At 36.4% G+C, this 20,095-nt stretch overlaps 1 protein-coding gene across 2 annotated transcripts in view; it reads right to left on the minus strand.

Annotated features, from left to right (window-relative positions):
- STK10 (serine/threonine kinase 10) overlaps positions 1-20,095 on the minus strand; it is a 74,722-nt gene that overhangs the window by 44,898 nt on the left and 9,729 nt on the right. Inside the window, exons 2-3 of one of the 2 annotated variants that reach the window (XM_039352266.1) lie at positions 6,518-6,597; positions 4,874-5,038 (exon numbers count right to left, since the gene is read on the minus strand). In XM_039352266.1, coding sequence (XP_039208200.1) covers positions 4,874-4,960 — 87 coding nt within the window. In that variant the 5' untranslated portion in view covers positions 4,961-5,038; positions 6,518-6,597. The remainder of the gene's footprint in view (positions 1-4,873; positions 5,039-6,517; positions 6,598-20,095) is intronic. The other variant, XM_039352257.1, reaches the window with a different exon arrangement.

A 20,095-nucleotide genomic window follows, 5' to 3' on the forward strand; every position in this document is an offset into this window, starting at 1 on the left:
AGAGAGAGAAAGGGAAATAATGGTTTCAGTACAACAGAAGGACAATCTGCTTTACCGGTACCAAGTGCTTATTAAAAACAAAGATGAAATGCAGTTTGGCAGGGGAAATATCAAGTAAAAAGATCAAGAAGATTTTGATTTGAAAGAGTTAATGTAGAACTACACTTTCTAAACAGACTCATCCTGTAACAGTTCTGCAACCTTGTCTGTGCTCAATGATCTGTCCTATAAGAGAAATGGGAAAGACTTGATCTTCTCGTTACACACTACAGAGGTGAAAGATACTCTATTTTTCCTATTTTGTGATGGAGCATCTCAGAAGAAGGTGAAAGGAAATATAATCTGCAAAAAGGATTTAGGAAGCAGTTTGAATTCTGGTGGGAGTATGGGTAAAGGGAAAGAGGAAAGAGTGATAACTACCTTCAGAGAAAATTGCTATTTTGTTTTCTTCCTCTGAATCTTTGTCTCCCACCATCTCTGGGTCCTAAATTGTCTCTAGGAGATTGTGTTTTTCTTCTTCCCCTGCCTCTGCATTTATATATAAAATGCAATAGCTATTTGAGGTATGGGCATTCTTAACCTGGAGACCTCTAGATATATTTGTAGGGAAAGGGGAGGAATTGAGCAGCAACTTAGAGCAGCAACCTTTTGGGCACCAGAGACTGGTTCCGTGGAGAGGTTTTCCGTGGACTGTAAGAGGCGTTGTTTCGCATGCTGCCTGCATCCTGTGGATGGGGCTTCACTGGTTTGGGTGTCCTTGTTTCTGGCATGCCATGGACCGATGCCAGTCCACGGACCAGGGGTTGGGGACTCCTGACTTAGGGCACATTTTGTTATTTCCAGAATTTGCTGGTAGACTTCTGTCCTGTATCTTTCAAATGCCTAGCAATGCCAACTGTCTGACTGTAAAAGTTCCCATGTCCAATGTGATTGATAGCATAAACAGTGCTCTCCTTTGCTCTGGGTCACTAATCCCTGCCTTATCCTCACTGAACAGGAACTAAGTCTGGCAGAAATGTCAAATGCCTTCCCCACACTTTCTAGGCGTCTGTGTGATCTCACAAAACCATCACACTTTTGGGTAACTTCAGAGAATCTAAAGACGGGGAATGGGGGAAGTTAAATGTCAACAGCTTGTCTGGCATGCAAGTATTCAGTAGGTGGAATTTAAATAGCTAACTCCCTAGGGAAACAGATTGCTTCCATTTTGCTATCATTCTTCTGCAATACAAAAATACCATTCACCAGCATGTTAAGCATAATGCCTTATTTTTCCCGAAAAAACAAACACAATAACCAACTAGGGAAAAAATCAAACTGGGAATGTCACCCATGAACTCAAGTAGCAAGTTACAAGAGAAGGTGGAAACCTTAGAAAATAATACTGTAAATCTAGCATTGCATTCTAAATCTGAATAGATTGCACCCGTTTGGGATTCCAAACTCATATAAACCATCTTCAATATTTAATGCCACATGTTTTGTCCTAAACCATGTTTGCCATTGCAGTAGTTCCAAACTATGCTATGAAGGACTAACAGCTCATACTTTTAATTCTGGCCTGCTCATATGTCTTTGTGTAAGCTCAGCTAGTAAAATTACAGTATTCAACCTTGAGGACTAATTTAAAAAAACATTTTCCAAGTGTCACTTTCTTCCTTTATTGCAACAAATAAATATAGAAAGATAGCATTGGTGGTTATAGTGTTGAAATTATTATTCATAATATTAATGTAGGGAGGGTGGTACAGGTCGTCTTCATTTAGTGAGGCTGTTCACAGATATGACAGTGATGAAAAAAGAACTGTGATTAGTAGGGCAATACTGGAAGAAGGAATCTTTGCCTACCTTGCAAGAATGGTTTTTTAAAGTTTCTTATTTGGCGGAAATGGCAAAGATTTCGGCTTTTTTAAAGGATCAATCGCAAGAGAAGTTTTTTGCGGTATGGGAAAAATGGATAGATTTTATACAACATAAGTTGGATATAAAAAAATATTACTTAGTTTTTCAATAACTTATATATAAATCTTAATATTTTATAGATTGTATTTTTTTTCTTCTCTTTTCTTATATTTCTTATTTTTATTTTATCTTATTTTACTTCTTTTTTATATATATATGCATCTTTTCTTCTTTCTTTCCTCTTTTATTCTTTTTCTTTTTAAGCATTTTTCTTTTTTAATATTTATGCTTTTCTTTTTTACATATATATTATTGTTAATTATCTTATAAGTTTATGTAATGTATTTAGATATATTTATGGTTTATACTTTTTAAATTTCTTTTTAAGATTTTTAGAAATTTTAATTAAGCCTATATTCAGCTCTGGGAAGGTTGGGGGGACGGAGTGGGAGGGTTGGGGTGGTTGGGTAGGGTTGTTTTTTGTTTTTTCTTTTCCCTATTTGTAAAAATTTTAAAAATTTTCAATAAAAAAAAAAGAACTGTGACTTAATGCAGGTCTGTAAAGCAAAGCTGAAGTAAGATCATAAAGCCAGTCATGGTTTCACTTAGCAGTTGCTTTACTTAATGACCAAGTTGCTTGTCCCAATTATGGTTGCTAAATGAGGACTACCTGTATAGTATTCATATATGACATCACCATTGGGGAAGCTGTGTTAACATTTTAATTATTATTTGCATATAAACTGTGTTTCTTTGACCCTTCATTTGGCAATCAACATCTTAACTTAGGGCTCATTATTTTATTATATTGCAAATAAAGTTCTAAACTGAGGGATGCCTACTCAGAATGGATATCCACCTTCAATCCAGAAAATATTTTAATCAACAAATTGACTATTTTAATATAATTCACTAATTTAATCAGCTTCTTTTAAAACAATTTGTATTAATAAAACACTTCATCAAGGCTTGAAGATTCATGTCCTTGAGACCCATGGCAGAGCTTGTGTGTCAAGCCTAGTTGCCTTTTGAACCTTTCAAAAATCGTTTAGAGACAACTGGAAAATTCCAGAGAACTGTAAAGTTCCTTCCTTCTTAGCACATGTCTGCACTTTAGTCTCCTAGTTCCTGAAGTTCCACTTCTGTAAATTAAACCTGACACAGGAGAAACAGTTGAAGAAAATCCAATAGGGGATGTTGTCCATTTGTCTGTTATTGGGGCTCCAACTAGTTCAGTATTTCTCAATCTCAGCAACTTTAAAATGGGTGGATTTCAACTCCCGGAATTCCCCAGTTGGTGCTTGTTGAAGTCCACCCATCTTAAAATTGCCAAACTGTAGCGATGATCACATATAAACATTCCACTTCCACCGAGGCACTTAATTCAATTTAAAATGTGTAAGTGAGGGCAGCTGGAACTCGTATTCATATACAATACTAATCTTTTTAGAGGAAAAGCTGCAATATCAACATAATAATTAGGATGCACATTGACTTTAAAAATCACTCTGTCAGGATTTCCATACTATGGCAAAATAGTCATATATGAAGAGAAACAGCCTAAGACAAAGTTATGTGTGAAATGATTTTAAGCAAGGCAGTTAAAATAGCTGAAAAAAGAAATAGAGCTCAAGAATTTTAATTACTGGCTCGATTAGAAATATAATGGACATTGTAATAAAGAGTTTTTTTGAACTAGGGCAGGTATATTAAACCCAATAAAATACAACAAAATAAAAATACATCAGAAAAATCTTCAAAAATGGAAATCAGGTTCAAAACTGAGCAAAAGCAGCTTAGCAGGGAGATAAAACCACAACTAAAGAAAAATTGAGTGAACAAGAATTTGCCCGTCTCTTCTCCATTATCTTTTAAGTTGCTTTTAGACAACAACTCCCAACTGCATCCCAACTCAGAATGTCAGTCATTTTAGAGAAGAAAACATGTTAATCTTTACTGTTTTTTAAAAAAATCCTGAGCAACAGCGCATTTGTTTAAACAAGTTGAAGTTCTTTCTAAGAAAAAGTTTTCAGAATCAAAACTGAAGGTGGTCAGATGAGGGCGGATGGTTTGTGAATCATTTTGTCTTTCCAAAGGGCCCACTTCATTCCTGTTGTTAAATATCTTTCTCCCCAAAGCCCCACATGACTAACTCCCACCCAAACTCTCCAAATTTTATTTTCAGTTATATTCATGTGAACTTGGGAGGTTCCTTTTCTCAATATATCTTGCAGCTTTTCTCTACTTAAGTAGAGTGGAATTTAGTGATTTTAAATAAATATCTGCCATAGAAGATTGATTTTGTTCTTATAATAGTTGCCAAGGTTCCTGTTGCAATGTAGATCCTTTCTTCTGAATACTAGAAATTTCACTGAACATTTTTTCTGCAATAAAATTCAGAAGAAACTTCTGTTGATTAAACAATCATCCAATCAGAAAGTCCCAGCTACTATACTATGAAAGACAATCCTTATTGTAAGCTAAAGATCTTGAGAACCAGTTTATGGCTTGTTGAAGCAAAACAGCATTTAGTCATAACTTACAAGCTGGTTAACAATTCAAAGTTTGAACCTACCAGGGTTTCATCAATTTGAATAAAACAAAGTTCAGCGGTCAAAAAAGATGCATTTTTGGTTGTTCTATAGAGATTCAGAAGAAAAATAGGCACAAGGAAGCTCTGAAACACTGGTAATACAAAAGGAAGGTCTGTCTCAGTGCAAATTAAGATTAATGGTAAGGATCACAAGCCAATATGAACTTCACATAACTGTTAACTGTATTTATTGAAAAATATGTCATAAGCAAAATATTATAGGAAGATATTCAATAAATAGCTTCAAGAAGACCAAGCTACACATAATTGGCATACGTCTGCTTGTGCACAATCTTGCACACTCACAAGATGTTAACGTTCTTGAATAAATATAATGACCTGGAAAAAGAAGAGTGCTGCATTATAGAGTCCTCTTACCCATAGTTTGCTATCATAATAAAAAGATCCCAGCAGCTTTACAATGTGTGGATGATCACAAGTAGCAAGGATCTCTATTTCCACCATGTAGTCTTCCAGCTCATCTTCACTTTTGGTCTCAATAACTTTGGCAGCAGCTAAGGCTCTAGTCTCTCTGTTTATGGCCTGTAATATATAAGCAAAAGGAACATTACATCTTGTGTGACAATTGGATGAGTGCTACTCCACACACCTGGAAGCACAATTTTGATTATCTAGAGTTATGATTATTGTACCCAATAATAATCCTGGTGTAATTGGTACATGAGAGCATACTAAAATGTGTCATGAAATGTCAAAACATATGTGCAATTATTGGAATTACTCAAATTAACTCCATGATCAAGGCAACAATCAAATATTCTATTAAGTCTGAAGGCAGCTCCATCTGAAACCCATCATTGAGCAACTGCTATGGCTGAGGGGTTACAGGGAAAAGAGGAAAATGTGTGTTGTTTTTTTTTTTTTTTTTGGTAAAGCTCTTATAAATTATAAATTACCATTTTTGCATATGTGGAACATAGTCTAAACCATAATTGGGTAGCTTACAAGATGAGACAGATTTCTACATTAAGTTTCTGACCAAGTTGCTAAGATTACCGTAAGCAGTTAAAAGCGGCATGTATTCAAATCTGCATATGTACTTCGGTATATATCTGTATATCTAACAATGTTTGCAGCTCATTTACCAGCACACATTATACATGAACCTCAAGATTAAACTGGATGTCTGTCCAGTTTAAACAATTCTAAACAATTCATAAATGGGTATGCTGTTCAAAGCCTTCATTATCAATACACCTAAAGTAGGAAGTGAAGCTGTGGAGCAAGAGGTAGTAATGTAAAGGCTCAAAGTATCTTAACAAATCAAAGCAGGATGGATCAAAGATATATAGGAAAAATGATTATCACTGAGGGTCCAAACTGGAAACATTGCAAACAGGTTGTATTGTAAACTGAAAATATAGAGCTCTTCAAGTTATATGGAAGTAATTCTCTTTTTATAAACTGCTCTAAGATAGCTTCAGTTGAGTTGAGTTGAAGGATGACAAACACTGAAGTAGTTTAAATTACGCAAACTCAAGTCTCTACCAGAAAGTCTCTAATACTTTACTCCTCTGCATCTGGCACTTCATTCTTAGCCAAATTGGACAAATGAAGCCTTTTAGGAGTGTTTTCCAAACGCTGCTCTCTCGATTAGCTAGAGACAGATACTAGATATTAGAGCAGAGTTCTCCAAACTTGGCAACTTTAAGACTTGTGAACTTCAACTCCCAGAATTCCTCAGCCACCCACGCTGGTTGGGGAATTCTGGGAGTTGAAGTTCTCAAGTCTTAAACTTGTTATGTTTCCTGTACTAGAGGAAAAATGAATTGGATCTCATTACTGATTTGTTACTGGTCAACTGAGTCAGGCAAAGCCCTGCAATCTCTATAAAGTTTTAACATCAGTTCTGAAAGCTTTTTGAGAAAGGTCCTGGACAGCACTGGCCCTCCTACCCATCTTGGACAATGATATCTGATTCAGTTTCCTTGGTCATCTGAACCCAGTTCTCAGTGCTATCTCTCTTAATTTGGCCAAAATGTGAGGGAATGAGGAGTGTACCGAGCAAAAGAGGGCAATGCATAAAGTCCTGGTTGAATTTCTCTAGACTGCTCCATTTCCCAGGTCAGTATCCAGGTAATCTGCCAAGGCATAAGGACAGCCAGTCAGTGATTACACATACAGTATCATCCACAAATAGTTTTTCTCCAGTTGACAAAAAGGGATACTTAGGATAAGCTTTTGTGATAAACAGAGGTATACATGTACAAACAAATGAATAGCAAAGATAGTAAAAGCCTTATTGAATAAACTTAACCAATCTACTTAAGTACAGCACAAAACCATATGCTCCACAACTTTGTCTAATACTCTGAATATAGTATATAATTCTTTCTTTACTTGAAGACACATGGTGGTACTTTCCACCCTGAATCTTCTGCAAAGCCCACATCGGGGTTTTGTGGGGTGAATGAGCAGAGAATTATGCTTCACTGGAAAATGCTAAGGGCTTGTTGTCTACATTACTGCTTTCTCTTTTTAGATCTCTGTTTATAATATCTTCACAGACAGTTTATAATGGCATTTGTGCCCAGCATAAACATTCAAGGTGTGCTTGAGTGAGGACAACATTGGAAATGCAAGAATATGTTGGCTACTGTGATTTTATAATGCTGTTTAGTAAGCAGCATTTTGGAGGCTGAAGCTGAGTTTGTACCCTTGCACCATCCTATCTCTTTCTAAAAAGAGAGGGCAAGGTGGGGAGAGAAAAATAATAATTTTATTTTCTTTTAAAAATATTATTGTACTTTTTTTTAGAGAAGTGTAGTTTGTGCTAGCAAAACAAAAGATCAGAAGGCACCGGGAAATACTCAGGCCCACTGCATGAAACTTAGTACAAGAAACTACATGCACCAAATGATAGAAAGATCTGCCCTCTCTCCCCACAGGGTGCAGAACTATTGGCTTGGAGTAGCAGAACACAGTTCTACTCATCACAGGGCCACCATCAAAGCGATATTAAGAAGTATGAGAGTTTCCAACTGGAGAAAACAAACTAAGGGTCCTAGTGTCTACAGAGATTCTCAATCATTCAGGTCATGGTTGTCCCAAGGTGCTTTTTCAAAAGGCAACTGGACTTTCTTTCTTTCTAAGATCCTAGTGATACTGGTTAGGCACCAACTTTAAGAGATCCATTATAATAAGGACCCAACCTTATTGATATCCTCCAAATGCTGTACATCTTTTCTGGATTATGTGTTGGCATGGCTTTAGGAAATGTGCTAAATCAGATTTTCAAAATCTTATAATAATAGTAATAATAATAATAATAATAGTAATAGTAGTAGTAATAATAACAATAGTAACAACAACAACAACAATAATAATAATGGAGGTCATCTAGTCCAACCCCCTGCTCAGGCAGGAAACCCTATACCATTTCAGACAAATGGTTGTTCCAGTCTCTTCTTAAAAACTTCCAGTGTTGGAGCATTCACAGCTTCTGGAGGCAGATTGTTCCACTGATTAATTGTTCTAACTGTCAGAAAATTTCTCCTTAGTTCTAGGTTGCTCCTCTCTTTGGTTAGTTTCCATCCGTTGCTTCTTGTCCTGCCTTCAGGTGTTCTGGAGAATAGCCTGACTCCCTCTTCTTTGTAGCAGCCCCTGAGATATTGGAACACTGCTGTCACGTTACCCTAGTCCTTTTGTTAAGCCAGAAAAAAAAAGTCAGATTCATTCTTACAAGAGAGTAAACAAATCTTGACTTTTTGTCAGTTTCTTTTCCTTTTAAGCAACTTTTGCAGTCACCTTTAAGAGATTATACAAGCTTGTAACAGAAGCATACAGCCTGAAACTCCATTCCTCAGTAGCCCACAGTGCACTCTTTAGGGACTTTCTAAAGTTGTTACCAAATTATTATTTTAATGTATCAAAAGATGAATTATTAAATTCATTACCAAAAACAGGTTAATAATTCTGATTTATAAATAAAATGAAAACAAATGTATTTTCAGCCTGCCCAAACCCACAATTTTTTGGATTATGGCCCTGGCATGTCACACAAAGATCAAGAATGGCATTTGGTATGAAAAACTTTTGCAAAATCCAGTAACTGGATTTATACTCTGCAGTGGAAGCATCTGTTGAGTCATGCAACAAAACCCACAAGACAGAGAGATATTTATGTTTATGTGTTTGTCCTCTGACACTCCATACCATTACTCCATTAGTTGTCTATTCATCCTTTAAATTTTCCAGACTTATATTTGCAACAAATCTTATTTGCCAGATAACAGAGGCTAAAATCAAATGCTTAATAGCTTGTTTTACGTGCCTTTTAATGCCTGTTAATTATTACACATATTGTTATTCTAATTTCCAGTTATCTCATTTCTAAAGTAGTAATATAGAGCAATAGGAGATCATTTGTAGAATAGATATTTCAGGGAATAAAGGGGAGAGACGAAACCATATGAAAGTTTACAATGACAGAGACCTTGCTGCCTCATCACAAATTTAATTCAGTTACTCTGGTTGTCTAGTAGAATATTTCTATCATAATTTCTAAATTTGTGAAAATGTGAAAAATGGAAATACAGACCAGTGAAGTTATATATTAAGTCAACAAACTTCTGTGATACATCTTGCCCTCAGGGCAAAGTACAATGCTCAAAGATTATTCTCAGTATGTTTTCCAAAGGATTTACAAATATATTACATTTCTTCATCTTCCATCTGTTCAGTGCAGTATGAAAATGATTGCACAGCATATGGAGTATGATGGAGAACAGCTAGAGGAGAAATGGAAACGTTCATCAGAGAAAAAAATGACAATGTAATGAAAGATTACAAACCTTATGTGGACTTTTTCCTGAAAGAAAAAAAGATTGAATTCATGACTTCAGAACTCAGGGATTAAACAAGGATGAACAGAATGGGAGAAAATTTAAGATGATAATTACTTGATAGAAAACAGAAGACATACAGTAATTGTATGTTTTCTTTTCTTTCTTATTTCCTTTTTCTATTTGACTTCCTATTTCTTTTTATTTTTGTGTAATTTTACTACACTGAAAATTTCCCCCTCTCTCTGGATATATAAAAAAATGAAAACTTTCAAGTGATGAACTACCTTTAGACATGGCTTTTTTGTGTTATAGGCATACTTCAACAACTCATTCCGCAGAGCAAGACTCAACCATTGCAATGTTCTCATGCACGCCTTAGCTTGTTCTGTGCTGGCCTCTATCAGGAAGCAAACTTCCTTTCATTTTAGATGGAAAGTGATTAAAACGTCTACTGTTCCCATTTTTTTAGGAATGAGAGCACATTTATTGTATTTGTTTTTCATCTGTCTGTCTTAATGCAAATCTTTTTTACATTTTTATCTATGCAATTTTTATATTTGTGATTTGTGATTAAATATTGAAAAAATAAAGTAATAATGACCTATTCTCTTCAACTGAAGAGGGCCAAGAAACTCTAACAAGGGACATCCATACATATATAAACATGTGACAACTGCAGGATAGAGTTACAACAAGAGTGCTTCTCTTCAGAGTTCTCTTCAGTTCTGCCACCGTCCATAATACCCAAAGCCATTCCCTTTCACAGTCAGTTTTCAGTCCTAGACACTTCCAAACACTAAGTATTAATTCTGTGTTTAGTAATCATGTTTCATCCTCACTGTTTGTTTTTTTATTTGTACAGAGTCTTGTATAAAGACCTCATATATTATAGGATTTCTGTGTTTGTTTGTGGTACTTTGGTACCTACATAAATACTCATAGTCAAAGACTCGATTATGCTACTAGTATAGCGATTAAAGATAATTCTTTTGTATTTTAATTTTGTTTGAAACGCAATAAAGTTTGTAAAAAAAAAAGTAACTTTACATTTTTAGCAAATGTAAAAGAAAGGATGTCTGTGAGAATTTAGCTGCAAACTGTTCAAGATTTGCCTGCCACTCTAGCCCAACTCACCTTAGCAAAAGGCTGCCCAGTGAACTGAACAATTTGGTGAGCTGTTATTAACAAACTTTCACTTGTGAGAAACTGTGTGCCTCTTGTAAGAGCTGTGGCTCCCTCGTTTCTGTGGTTTACATAGTTTGCTTTCAGAGAACTCCTAGAAAAAGCTTCCTTCGAGACTAAACTTGGTGGAAATCATCCACAACATAAGAATGTAACATAAGGGTGGGAGAGGAAGCCTTATACTGTCTATAAGGCATACATGTCTGTATGCAATGTGATTTGGCTCCTTCAGGTTAAATCTGAGAGTGAAGTAAAATTTCAGCTTATTGAAATGATCTAATAAATTACCCACATGAGTAAATTTGGTAGTCACTCTGGCCAGATATGACTTTCATTTTTGTGCTAAGTAGAAATGCATTATATTGATCACTTGTTGTCTGCAAACTCAGTCATTTGCACATAACATAAGATACTGACACGAATGTGTTTTCAAAATCGATTTGCTCAATATGCCATCTTTACAAAGAGGCTATTCTGATTTTCCATTTGTGAATGGTAAATTACTGACATATCAAGAGACAGAGATATGAGTTGGGTAAGGAACATGAATCTTTAAGTAGTGTCTTTCATCTCGAGGTTCTTTTGAATGACATCCTGCCCTCTCAGCCAGTGTGGCAAATGTTCAGATATAATGGCAACTGAGAATCAACCTGGTAAAGAAGTTAGCTAGGGAGTTTCAAGGTCAGGTTCATCCAAAGAATACAATGGGTAGCCTTGGATCAATCACTGTCAACCCCACCAACCTCACAACATAACCGACTTGGGGAAAAATGCAGAAGAGAATGCTATTTGTATAACCTTGAATTCAAGGAAGAAAATCAAAATAGAAATCAAATAAAATAAGTTGGTTATCACTTGTGACTCAGAGCTAGGAATTACTGCCTTGAACTGAGCGGAGTTCAGGGCTAGAGATACAAAATTTTATTTTCTCATTTGTTTTCTGAATTGAAATTGAGGGAAGTTAGCCCAGAGAAGGAAATATTAAAAAGGGCAGAAAAATATATTTTTCCTCAAAAGGACTTTTAAAACCAAACCTGGCCCCAAATCTATCTCTGCCCCAAGCAAGAGCTAGGCCCATACAAATGCAGATGTAAACCATCAGAGAATTGAAGCCAGAGCAATCAAGAAGACAAAGAGAAGATCTGCATACCCCACCCAAACTCTAGGAGTCATTATCCCCATCACCTGGGAAGCAGGATATAATAATAGGATTAAACCACAGATATCAAGGCCTAGACAAACACGTAGAAACATGCCAGGTTCATGCCACAGGAACAGGAAACTATTCCAAACAAGGCTAGAGAGGGTATAAAAAAACTACTGCCCATGTGCTCAATCTCTTTCTTCTCTTCTCCTCCTTCTTGCAAGGACCATCTTTCTGCTTCTTCAATAAACGGTAACCTTCTTCCCAAAGCAGTCTCCATGTTGCCCATTTATTCCCGGCTTGGATGAACCAGGGTGAAGACACACTTCTCACAAATAGTCATTTTCATATTATTCTTTACTTATTCAAATTATCTTTGCTGCAATAACACGCATTGTGGATAGCTCTGCTTATTCCTAACATTTACTCATAAAATTAGCAAATTTAGTACATTTATTAAATGTCAGTATATGATTTGTTTATAACTTGAATTATAAACACATACACACAGAAACACACATGAAGCAATTGGTAATACACATAAAGGCCCTCTAAAAAATACAGGATCTCTTAATTCTGTAGTAAGGTAAATCTGCAAAAATAAATTTAGAACTGAAAAAAATATCAATATGATAATAAAATGGAGCTATGTTTTCTCAACTTAAGACTCTTCTACATGTTCACATTTTTAGAAAAAATAGTTGAAGAAAACAGGAGAAAAACAGGAAGAGTCATTGCATAAAAGGTTTTCCTTTAGAGCAATATGCATAACTACCAACAGTTTCTGCTTCTTCAAAACTTATTGTTTTATCTACTAATAGACTCATAATTCTAAAATCTGAAGATCTGACCAGGCTAAGGCAAATTTCTGTATTCTTTCACACATTTCTGGGTACAAGAATTATGTTGCTCATATACTCTAAATGGTATTACATATTATTGAAAAATATTTGGGAGGAGTTAAAAAAGGGCATATTTTTCCTTGGAGATATTAGAGGCATTGAAGGTTGTACCACAAGTGCAAGTGCACAAAATTTCTTTCAACAATAAGTTGTGTCCAATAATTTAAATAACCTTAAATGGGGGGTGCAAAGGTACAGAGTTAAAAAAAATAAGGTATCAGTGTTATCACAGGAAGTGAATTCACAGCCAGGTGAGAAGTGAAAGTAAATTCAAAGCAGCCATGTAGAAAGTCCAGTTGCACCCTTGAGCACTGTGCAGATTGTAATAAATGTATACAATGCTGTGAAAACATTATACGGCATTTCCAAGGCAGGTGCTTCCCATCTCAACAAATACGGATAGGTAGGAAGTTTGTATCCGTTTCCTATCTAAGCCAGGAGGACAAAATTGTTCCTCTGTTGCCAATATATTACTGAAAAATAATTTAAATAGCTATTTACATTCTGCTAAAGAGAATTTCTCTGAGGATGGGTTCCAGCATGAGTCCGAAAGCTTGGAAGACTAAAACTCTGGTCCCAGGGACCGACCCAGATTGGATCCTGCAATATTATCCTGGGTCACATATATTTGCCTTCATCTCTAGTTCCACATAAACCTGACTTTAGATATCAACCGTGCCTAGTCTTTTGGTGCACCAGCCTCTTAGAGGCCAACTAACAGCACTGACTTTTTAAAATTTAGGAAACTATTAGAACTGCAAACACACTTCTGATTTCAGATAAAAACAATGAGGTTGCTTCATTTTTGGCTGCTTTTCTTTTCTGTATTATAGTCAGAACTGCTGGCCTATGTCCAGAAAGGACAATGAACTGGATTCCAAAGCACTAGGGGGTAGGTGGGTAGGAATTAGCTTGTTTCACTATTAAAGAGAGGGGGGGGGGGGAAAGAAATCCAAATTGCCTGCCAAAATACTTTCTCCATTCCCACCCCACCTCTTTCTTTTTATATTTACACATGTGCGCACACACACACATATAGAGAGAGATGTTGCAACAGGAACAATTATACATTGAACAATAGCAGCGGAAATTACAAAATCCCTTTTGAGCTTTACTCAGTAACTAGAGTGGCCTTGCTGTTCATCTTTCAGAGGATGTGAAACAATGATTCAGGAAAACAAACTTGTACTTAGAACACTAATAGCTCTAGCAAGATGAGACCAAAATCCTATATTCACAATCTTCCAATATCTACACAATATTCTATTTTCCCCTCACCCTCCCAATTAAAAAGGCGTATATCACAGTGTAGAGGAAAAAAACTGGAATAGTAATTAGGAATTTTACATGACTGAGTAATTCTGAGGTACTGAATATGCCACTTATCTTTGGAAAATCACTCAAGTTTCTCTTTGTTATGTTATGCATAAGTAGAGGACAAAATTAACATTAGGTCAGCAGCACAGTTTTTTCCAATGATCTTTCTCTTGGACTAAATCTCTACCAGCCCTAATGCAGTGCTACTCCTTAATATCATAATTCAGAATGGTGATATACACCATGGGAACACTTGGAATGAATAAAGCCAGAATTTCAATAATTTCACATTCTCTTAAATAAATCAAACTAAAGACTCTCAGGGCAATGTGAAATATGATGGTTTCTGCCAAACAGTTTCCTCTGTATCAAAGTCACACAATATATTAATACATTATTAAAGTGAAACATAGATGTTCCTGATGTGTTCTTTTTTTTCCACTTTGAAATCTTGAGTTGCATTTTTAAAGGGAGGGAAGCTTAAATAAAAACAAGATATGAGCTTGCTCAGAGGTTTGGTGTCCACAGCAGATCAGGAGATGAAACATTCTTACAGTTTTTAATGGTCCTGTGTCGGTCATCTTTAACGCACTATTTGTGCAGTCAGCTGGCAACGAAGACATAATGTTGGATACTGTTTCAATTATATAAATATGTAGCAACGTTTCAGGCTTTTTTGTTAAGGTCCTCAGTCAGATCTATGGCATTTTCAAATGCCACTATTTTGTGTTTATATACTTTACTACACAAAAACTTTCTAGACTTTCGTGGTGAAACGAAAACACTGAAAATTGTGAACGGGTGAAGAAAATGGTAACCATTATGATTAAATAATTATCAACAGCGTTTTGAAGAACTTCAAATCCCTCGTTTTTTAAAAGGCAATTTTGTCCAACTGGTGCTTTAAACAGCGCTTGGTATCTCCCCACAGTTAAAAATAAAGGAACGCTTTATTGAAAAATCAATTCTTAGCCACATGCTTATTGTGAACAGCCTGGAAGATTAAGCAGCTTTTTCTTCCCTCCTCCTATCTTAAAGCTGCCAAAGTATTTTAACGGTTTAGCATTATGGAGAGCATTTTTCCACTTGATTTCAGAAACCTACAGATGTATTTGCAAATGCAGGAGGTGATTGCCAAATTACCACAAATATTGACTGCCTAATGCCCAATGAATTGTAAATCCCAATGGTTCCATTTTAAGAAAAGTATTGAAAGAGCCAGCTTTCATATAAAGTGAATGTGAATGGCTCTCACATTCCTAGCCAGCATAGCTATTATCATGGGAATTCTGATCATAACACATCTGGAGGACATAATGTTGTTTGTTCATCAAATTTTATAGCTGCCCATATCACCATATCTATGGTGTATTTTTGAATGGCACACAACAATTGGATAGGTTGGGAAACATTGCCCTAGATCAGGGGTCTTCAAACTTGGCCCTTTTATGACTTGTGGACTTCAACTCCCAGAATTCCTCAGCCAGCATGCCTGGCTTAGGAATTCTGGGAGTTGAAGTTCACAAGTCATAAAAGGGCCAAGTTTGAAGACCCCTGCCCTAGATAGTAGTGCTTATCCCCAGCAACTCATCATGCTTCAACAGGATACTGACAATCTATACTAATTCTTTCAAAAAGAAGTAAGATTGTAACTTACTAGAGGGGGACACATGTAGTTTTCACACAACTAAAGATAAACATGAACATATTCATTTTTAGACTAGCTAAGGCTGGGGTCTCCAACCATCCAGGCCTCAGCCCACTACTGGGTCATGGCCTATTCACAACTGGGCCGCATGAGCAGCGGGCTGGTATGCATGCATGCAGTGACTTGCATCAATATACTTAGTGAGAAACTACTAATACATATTGCTCATTCACAAAGGCTTTGTTCAGCAGTCCCCAACCTTTGCGATTTGGTGGCCTAGTGGGAAGGGGAGAGGGGAATAGCCACATAAGTGGCAGGCCGGTGCGCATATACATGCACGTGCAGCTCAACTTGTGCAAGTGACTGTGCACTCATGTGCATGAGTGCTGGCCTGGCACTCACACAAATTGAATTGCACATGTGTGCATGCACGCACCGGCTTGCCACTTGTGTGGCTATTCCCCTCTCCCCTTCCTACTAGGCCACCAAATCGCAAAGGTTGGGGACTGCTGAACAAAGCCATTGCTATCAGTGTGAATGAGCAATATGTATTAGTAGTTTCTCACTAAGTATATTGATGGGTCTGCTCTGATCGAATCAGGGAAGAACATTCATTATACAAAACTTAAAACCATTACATCAGTTGTCAAGATTTCTGGCCCTGAAGCTATGTCTACATAGATTTCCTTCCAGACTAGTCAGTAATAACTGGTTCTCAAAATAGTCAATCGAATTCTGATTCAAAATAATGCCAATAAGAAATACGCACATTATGCAAGTAATTCTTAAATACATCAGACTTTGAAGAAACATGCAAGGCATTGCCAGTCATTAAAGAGCCCAGCTTTTTGCAGGATTCTGAACAAGCTGAACATTCAAAATGTTCCACTTGTTAAAGTTATAAATCATGTGGCTCTTAAAGCAGGAGCATCAAATTTTTCAGAGTTGTGCAAAAAGATTGGCCTTTTTCATAGATAACAGGGAGGTGACATTCACAAAGTCTAACATTCTCAGACATTCACAAAGTCTAAAGTGCAAATTCAGAATAATTTCAATGTAAGCACATCCCAAAGAGGCATGATTTCGAAGCAAAATTTATTTTGCATTTATGAGAATCAGGCTACGTACACACTGGGGGAAATATCTATGGTGTATTTTTGAGGGTTGCTTAGTGATTCATAATTCTTTATCTTCTTCTTTGTCCTGGAGACCATATCATCTTATTGCTTGGGAAATGTAGACCAGTGGCAGGGAATTGCCTTGGCCATGATTTTATATTGCTCTTTATTTACAAGTATGGCACGATAGTATAAACAATAAATACACGTAAGGAAAATTTAACCATGTTATAGTTTCCTGCTCAAGATTATAGAATGTATTAGTTTGTCATTCATGAACTCACAATATGGGTTTGGTTTGGTTTGTATCAATAATTAAATATATGACCTGCAATAAAACTGCAATAAAGCACTTACTTGCTCCACCTTTGGTGTATATCTGAGTTTTCAATCTTAAAAGCTCAATTACTTAGAGTAGATAATATTGTGTTGCAAAATAGATTCCTACAGATCACAATTTAACTTAGATATAAAGGGTTAAAACCTCCAACTTCCAATAGCATTTGTCAAGTTTCTTTATCCTTTTGCTTAATAAACACAGAATGTTCTGACCCAGAACCAGATCATAACTCTGAATGTTTACATTTACAGTGGAAGCAGGCAGAGCGATTCCAAAGTTAAGGACTTCGTCAAGAACAATATGGAGACTATCACTAATAATTGAGAAAACCTGTATTTGTGTCATATGAAAAAAATCATGGGGTGGATGTGGAAAACTGCATAAGGTAAAATAATAGAAGGTATCGTAACCTAGCTTTTTGATTGTAAAGAAACACATTTTAGTAGGTATCGGCTTCTTGGTTACATGGAGCAATTTGCCCACCTAGCAGTAACTGAAAGTGAAGTGCAAGAATACAGAGGTGGTACATACATTGCCCAGGAAAAGAAAGGTCACTTAATAAAAATTTCTTGGTAGATCCCAAAGGATATATCAGAACAGGAACATTCAGAAGAAGACAGCTCTAATACGGAATAGCAGCCAAATATTCTCCTGTTGATATGTCAATCAGAATGTGAGGAACAGAAACTGTCCGTTAGTGGAAAGAGGAAAAAGGAAGAGTTGCAATCCAACTGAATTGCCCAAGGTGGAAGACTTGTCTAGATGCCAGTAAAAAAAGAAAGAATATTAAAAAATGCAGAAGTACTAAAGTTGGATTGCACAAGAATCCAGGTGCATGGTCAAAACACATTCTTCCCCCTCCCTTCTTCCCATGCCTTCCTTCTGAATTGTCACATGATTTATAGTACATCTGTCAAGGAAGGAAGCTCTGGTTAAAAAGATTCTTCCTAAAATGCCAAAGGCAAGACGCACATGAGGAGGTTAAAATATATAAACTTACAGCTCATACTGCCATTGAGGCTTTGCTTATGACTATTCGCAGTTGCGCATCGAATGTAGTAAAGACAATTTTTTTATTTATCCATATTTCGAATAATGGAAACAACTTTCATTTTTGATATTTTTACTCCCCATAATTTTTCCACATGTGCACGCATTTTGAAAAAGCCAGGGTTGGACTGATAGGCATCTGGCGATGTAAAACAAACTTGAAGACAAAGAGAAGAAAGCTTGCATATATGCCATGTTGTGTATTATATGCATGTCACTACACATAAACAAATTCATATGTTTATATATTTAACTGTTCTGAATTTGAACTCCAGTAAACATGCTTGCTCTTTTCTCATATATTGCAATGGCTAAAAAAGAAACAAAAGACTGTTCTGTGTAACTTGCTTAGTTCTTCCATCTTTATTATAGTTATGTTGCAAAGACATCAGGATGATTAATTGCTTTCTAAGTAATTCACTGTGTCCTGTTTGAGTCACTGATGTTTTAGGATATTATTACTGATACTACTATTAGTTCCATATTTGGTTCTCCTTGTTAAGTCAATGTGGGTGCTGTTTTTATTATTCAATATTTAGGAGACAAATAGCCTGATCAATAATAATTCAGAAAGGGAACACATCAAATTAGAAGAAAAAAGTCCAGTTTATACATTACTTATTACATAATTACAAAAAAATTGAGCCATGGTGGCACAGTGGTTAGAATGCAGTATTGCAGGTTAACTCTGTCCACTGCCAGTTCGATCCTGTCTGACTTAAGGTTGACTCACCCTTCCATCCTTCTGTGGTCAGTAAAATGAGGACCCATATTGTTAGGGGCAATATAATGACTCTGTAAACCACTTAGAGAGTTCTGTAAAGCACTATAAAGTGGTTTATAAGTCTACGTGCTATTGCTATACTATGATAAATCTTAACCAGGCAGGGAAATATAACCTACATTTTTCTCAGAATATAGATAATAATGCATTCATAGATAAACTTGAATACAATGGTATTCATCTCTTGTTATTATTATATTTATTTATAGTACAAGATCAATATAAAAATATAACAATACAATCAGGAAAGCCTGAAACAATAAATTGTGTGAAAGAGGCACCAGATGACTTTTACAATCCCTGGCTGTTTTTAGAAAGTTGGCAACCCTTTTGGCTGAAGTTTGGTCTCATAGCAGGAAAGCAGTGACCTCCTGCTCAGAAGAACAATTAAGATTTCTAACCACTGTCCTTCCCTCCAATTGGCCTCTGGGAATAGTCCAAGGAGGGGTGATCAGAACTCTGGTTTTATCTGCCTAAAGATCTAGGTCTTAAATCTTCCACTTGTGATTAGCTGTGGTTTTGTCAGGCCAAGAGGCAATTAATGTAGGGAAGGAAGGTCAAAAATAGGTCAGATCAAGGCTTAAACCAGAGTATAACACTCTTACAAGTCACTGCAAGAACGGAACTGTGTAAATAACCAAATAATTGTAAATGTACATGTTTAGTTGTTAGAATTGTACTTTTCTTCCAGAAATAAATGAGAAGTAACCAGAACATTGAGTTAAATTGTCTTTGTGTTTAGCCAGCTACCTTCCTTTTGCTGAATGTCTGTGGAGATTCTCTGTCATCCAGGTTATAGTGGTCTCAAAAAAGGTTTTTTTCTTCAAAAGGCAACTGGATTGTTTTTTGCTTGAAGAAGAAGAAAATGTTTTGCTTCTCATCTAAAAACTTTAATCAGTTCTGATAGCAGGGGGAGGAAAGGATAGGTACTGACAGTTAAGACTGGATAGTGGGGGGAGCGAAATGGAAAAAGGATTATATTTCTTTGTAGTCATCTGGTCGTCAGCACTCTCTGAGAGCCGTTGAGGCCACTTGGGAGTTTACCTGTGCCCTCAGGGCTATTTGAATCAGGGTGCAAATGGTTGTGGAATCTTCTAGGACCTAGAAGAGGGCACAGGTAAACTCCCAAGTGGCCTCAGCGGCTCTCAGAGAGTGCTGATGACCAGATGATTGCAAAGAAATACAATCCTTCCATCCCCCCCTCCATCCTATCAGAACCTATCCTTCCAAGCCCCTATCATCCAGTCTCAACTGCCAATACCTAGCCTTCCATCCCCACCCCCTCCCTGCCATCAGAACTGATGAAG

This window comes from Crotalus tigris, unplaced genomic scaffold, assembly GCF_016545835.1.
Source record: "Crotalus tigris isolate CLP2741 ecotype Arizona unplaced genomic scaffold, ASM1654583v1 scf7180000017568.12009008, whole genome shotgun sequence".
Lineage (NCBI taxonomy): Eukaryota > Metazoa > Chordata > Lepidosauria > Squamata > Viperidae > Crotalus > Crotalus tigris.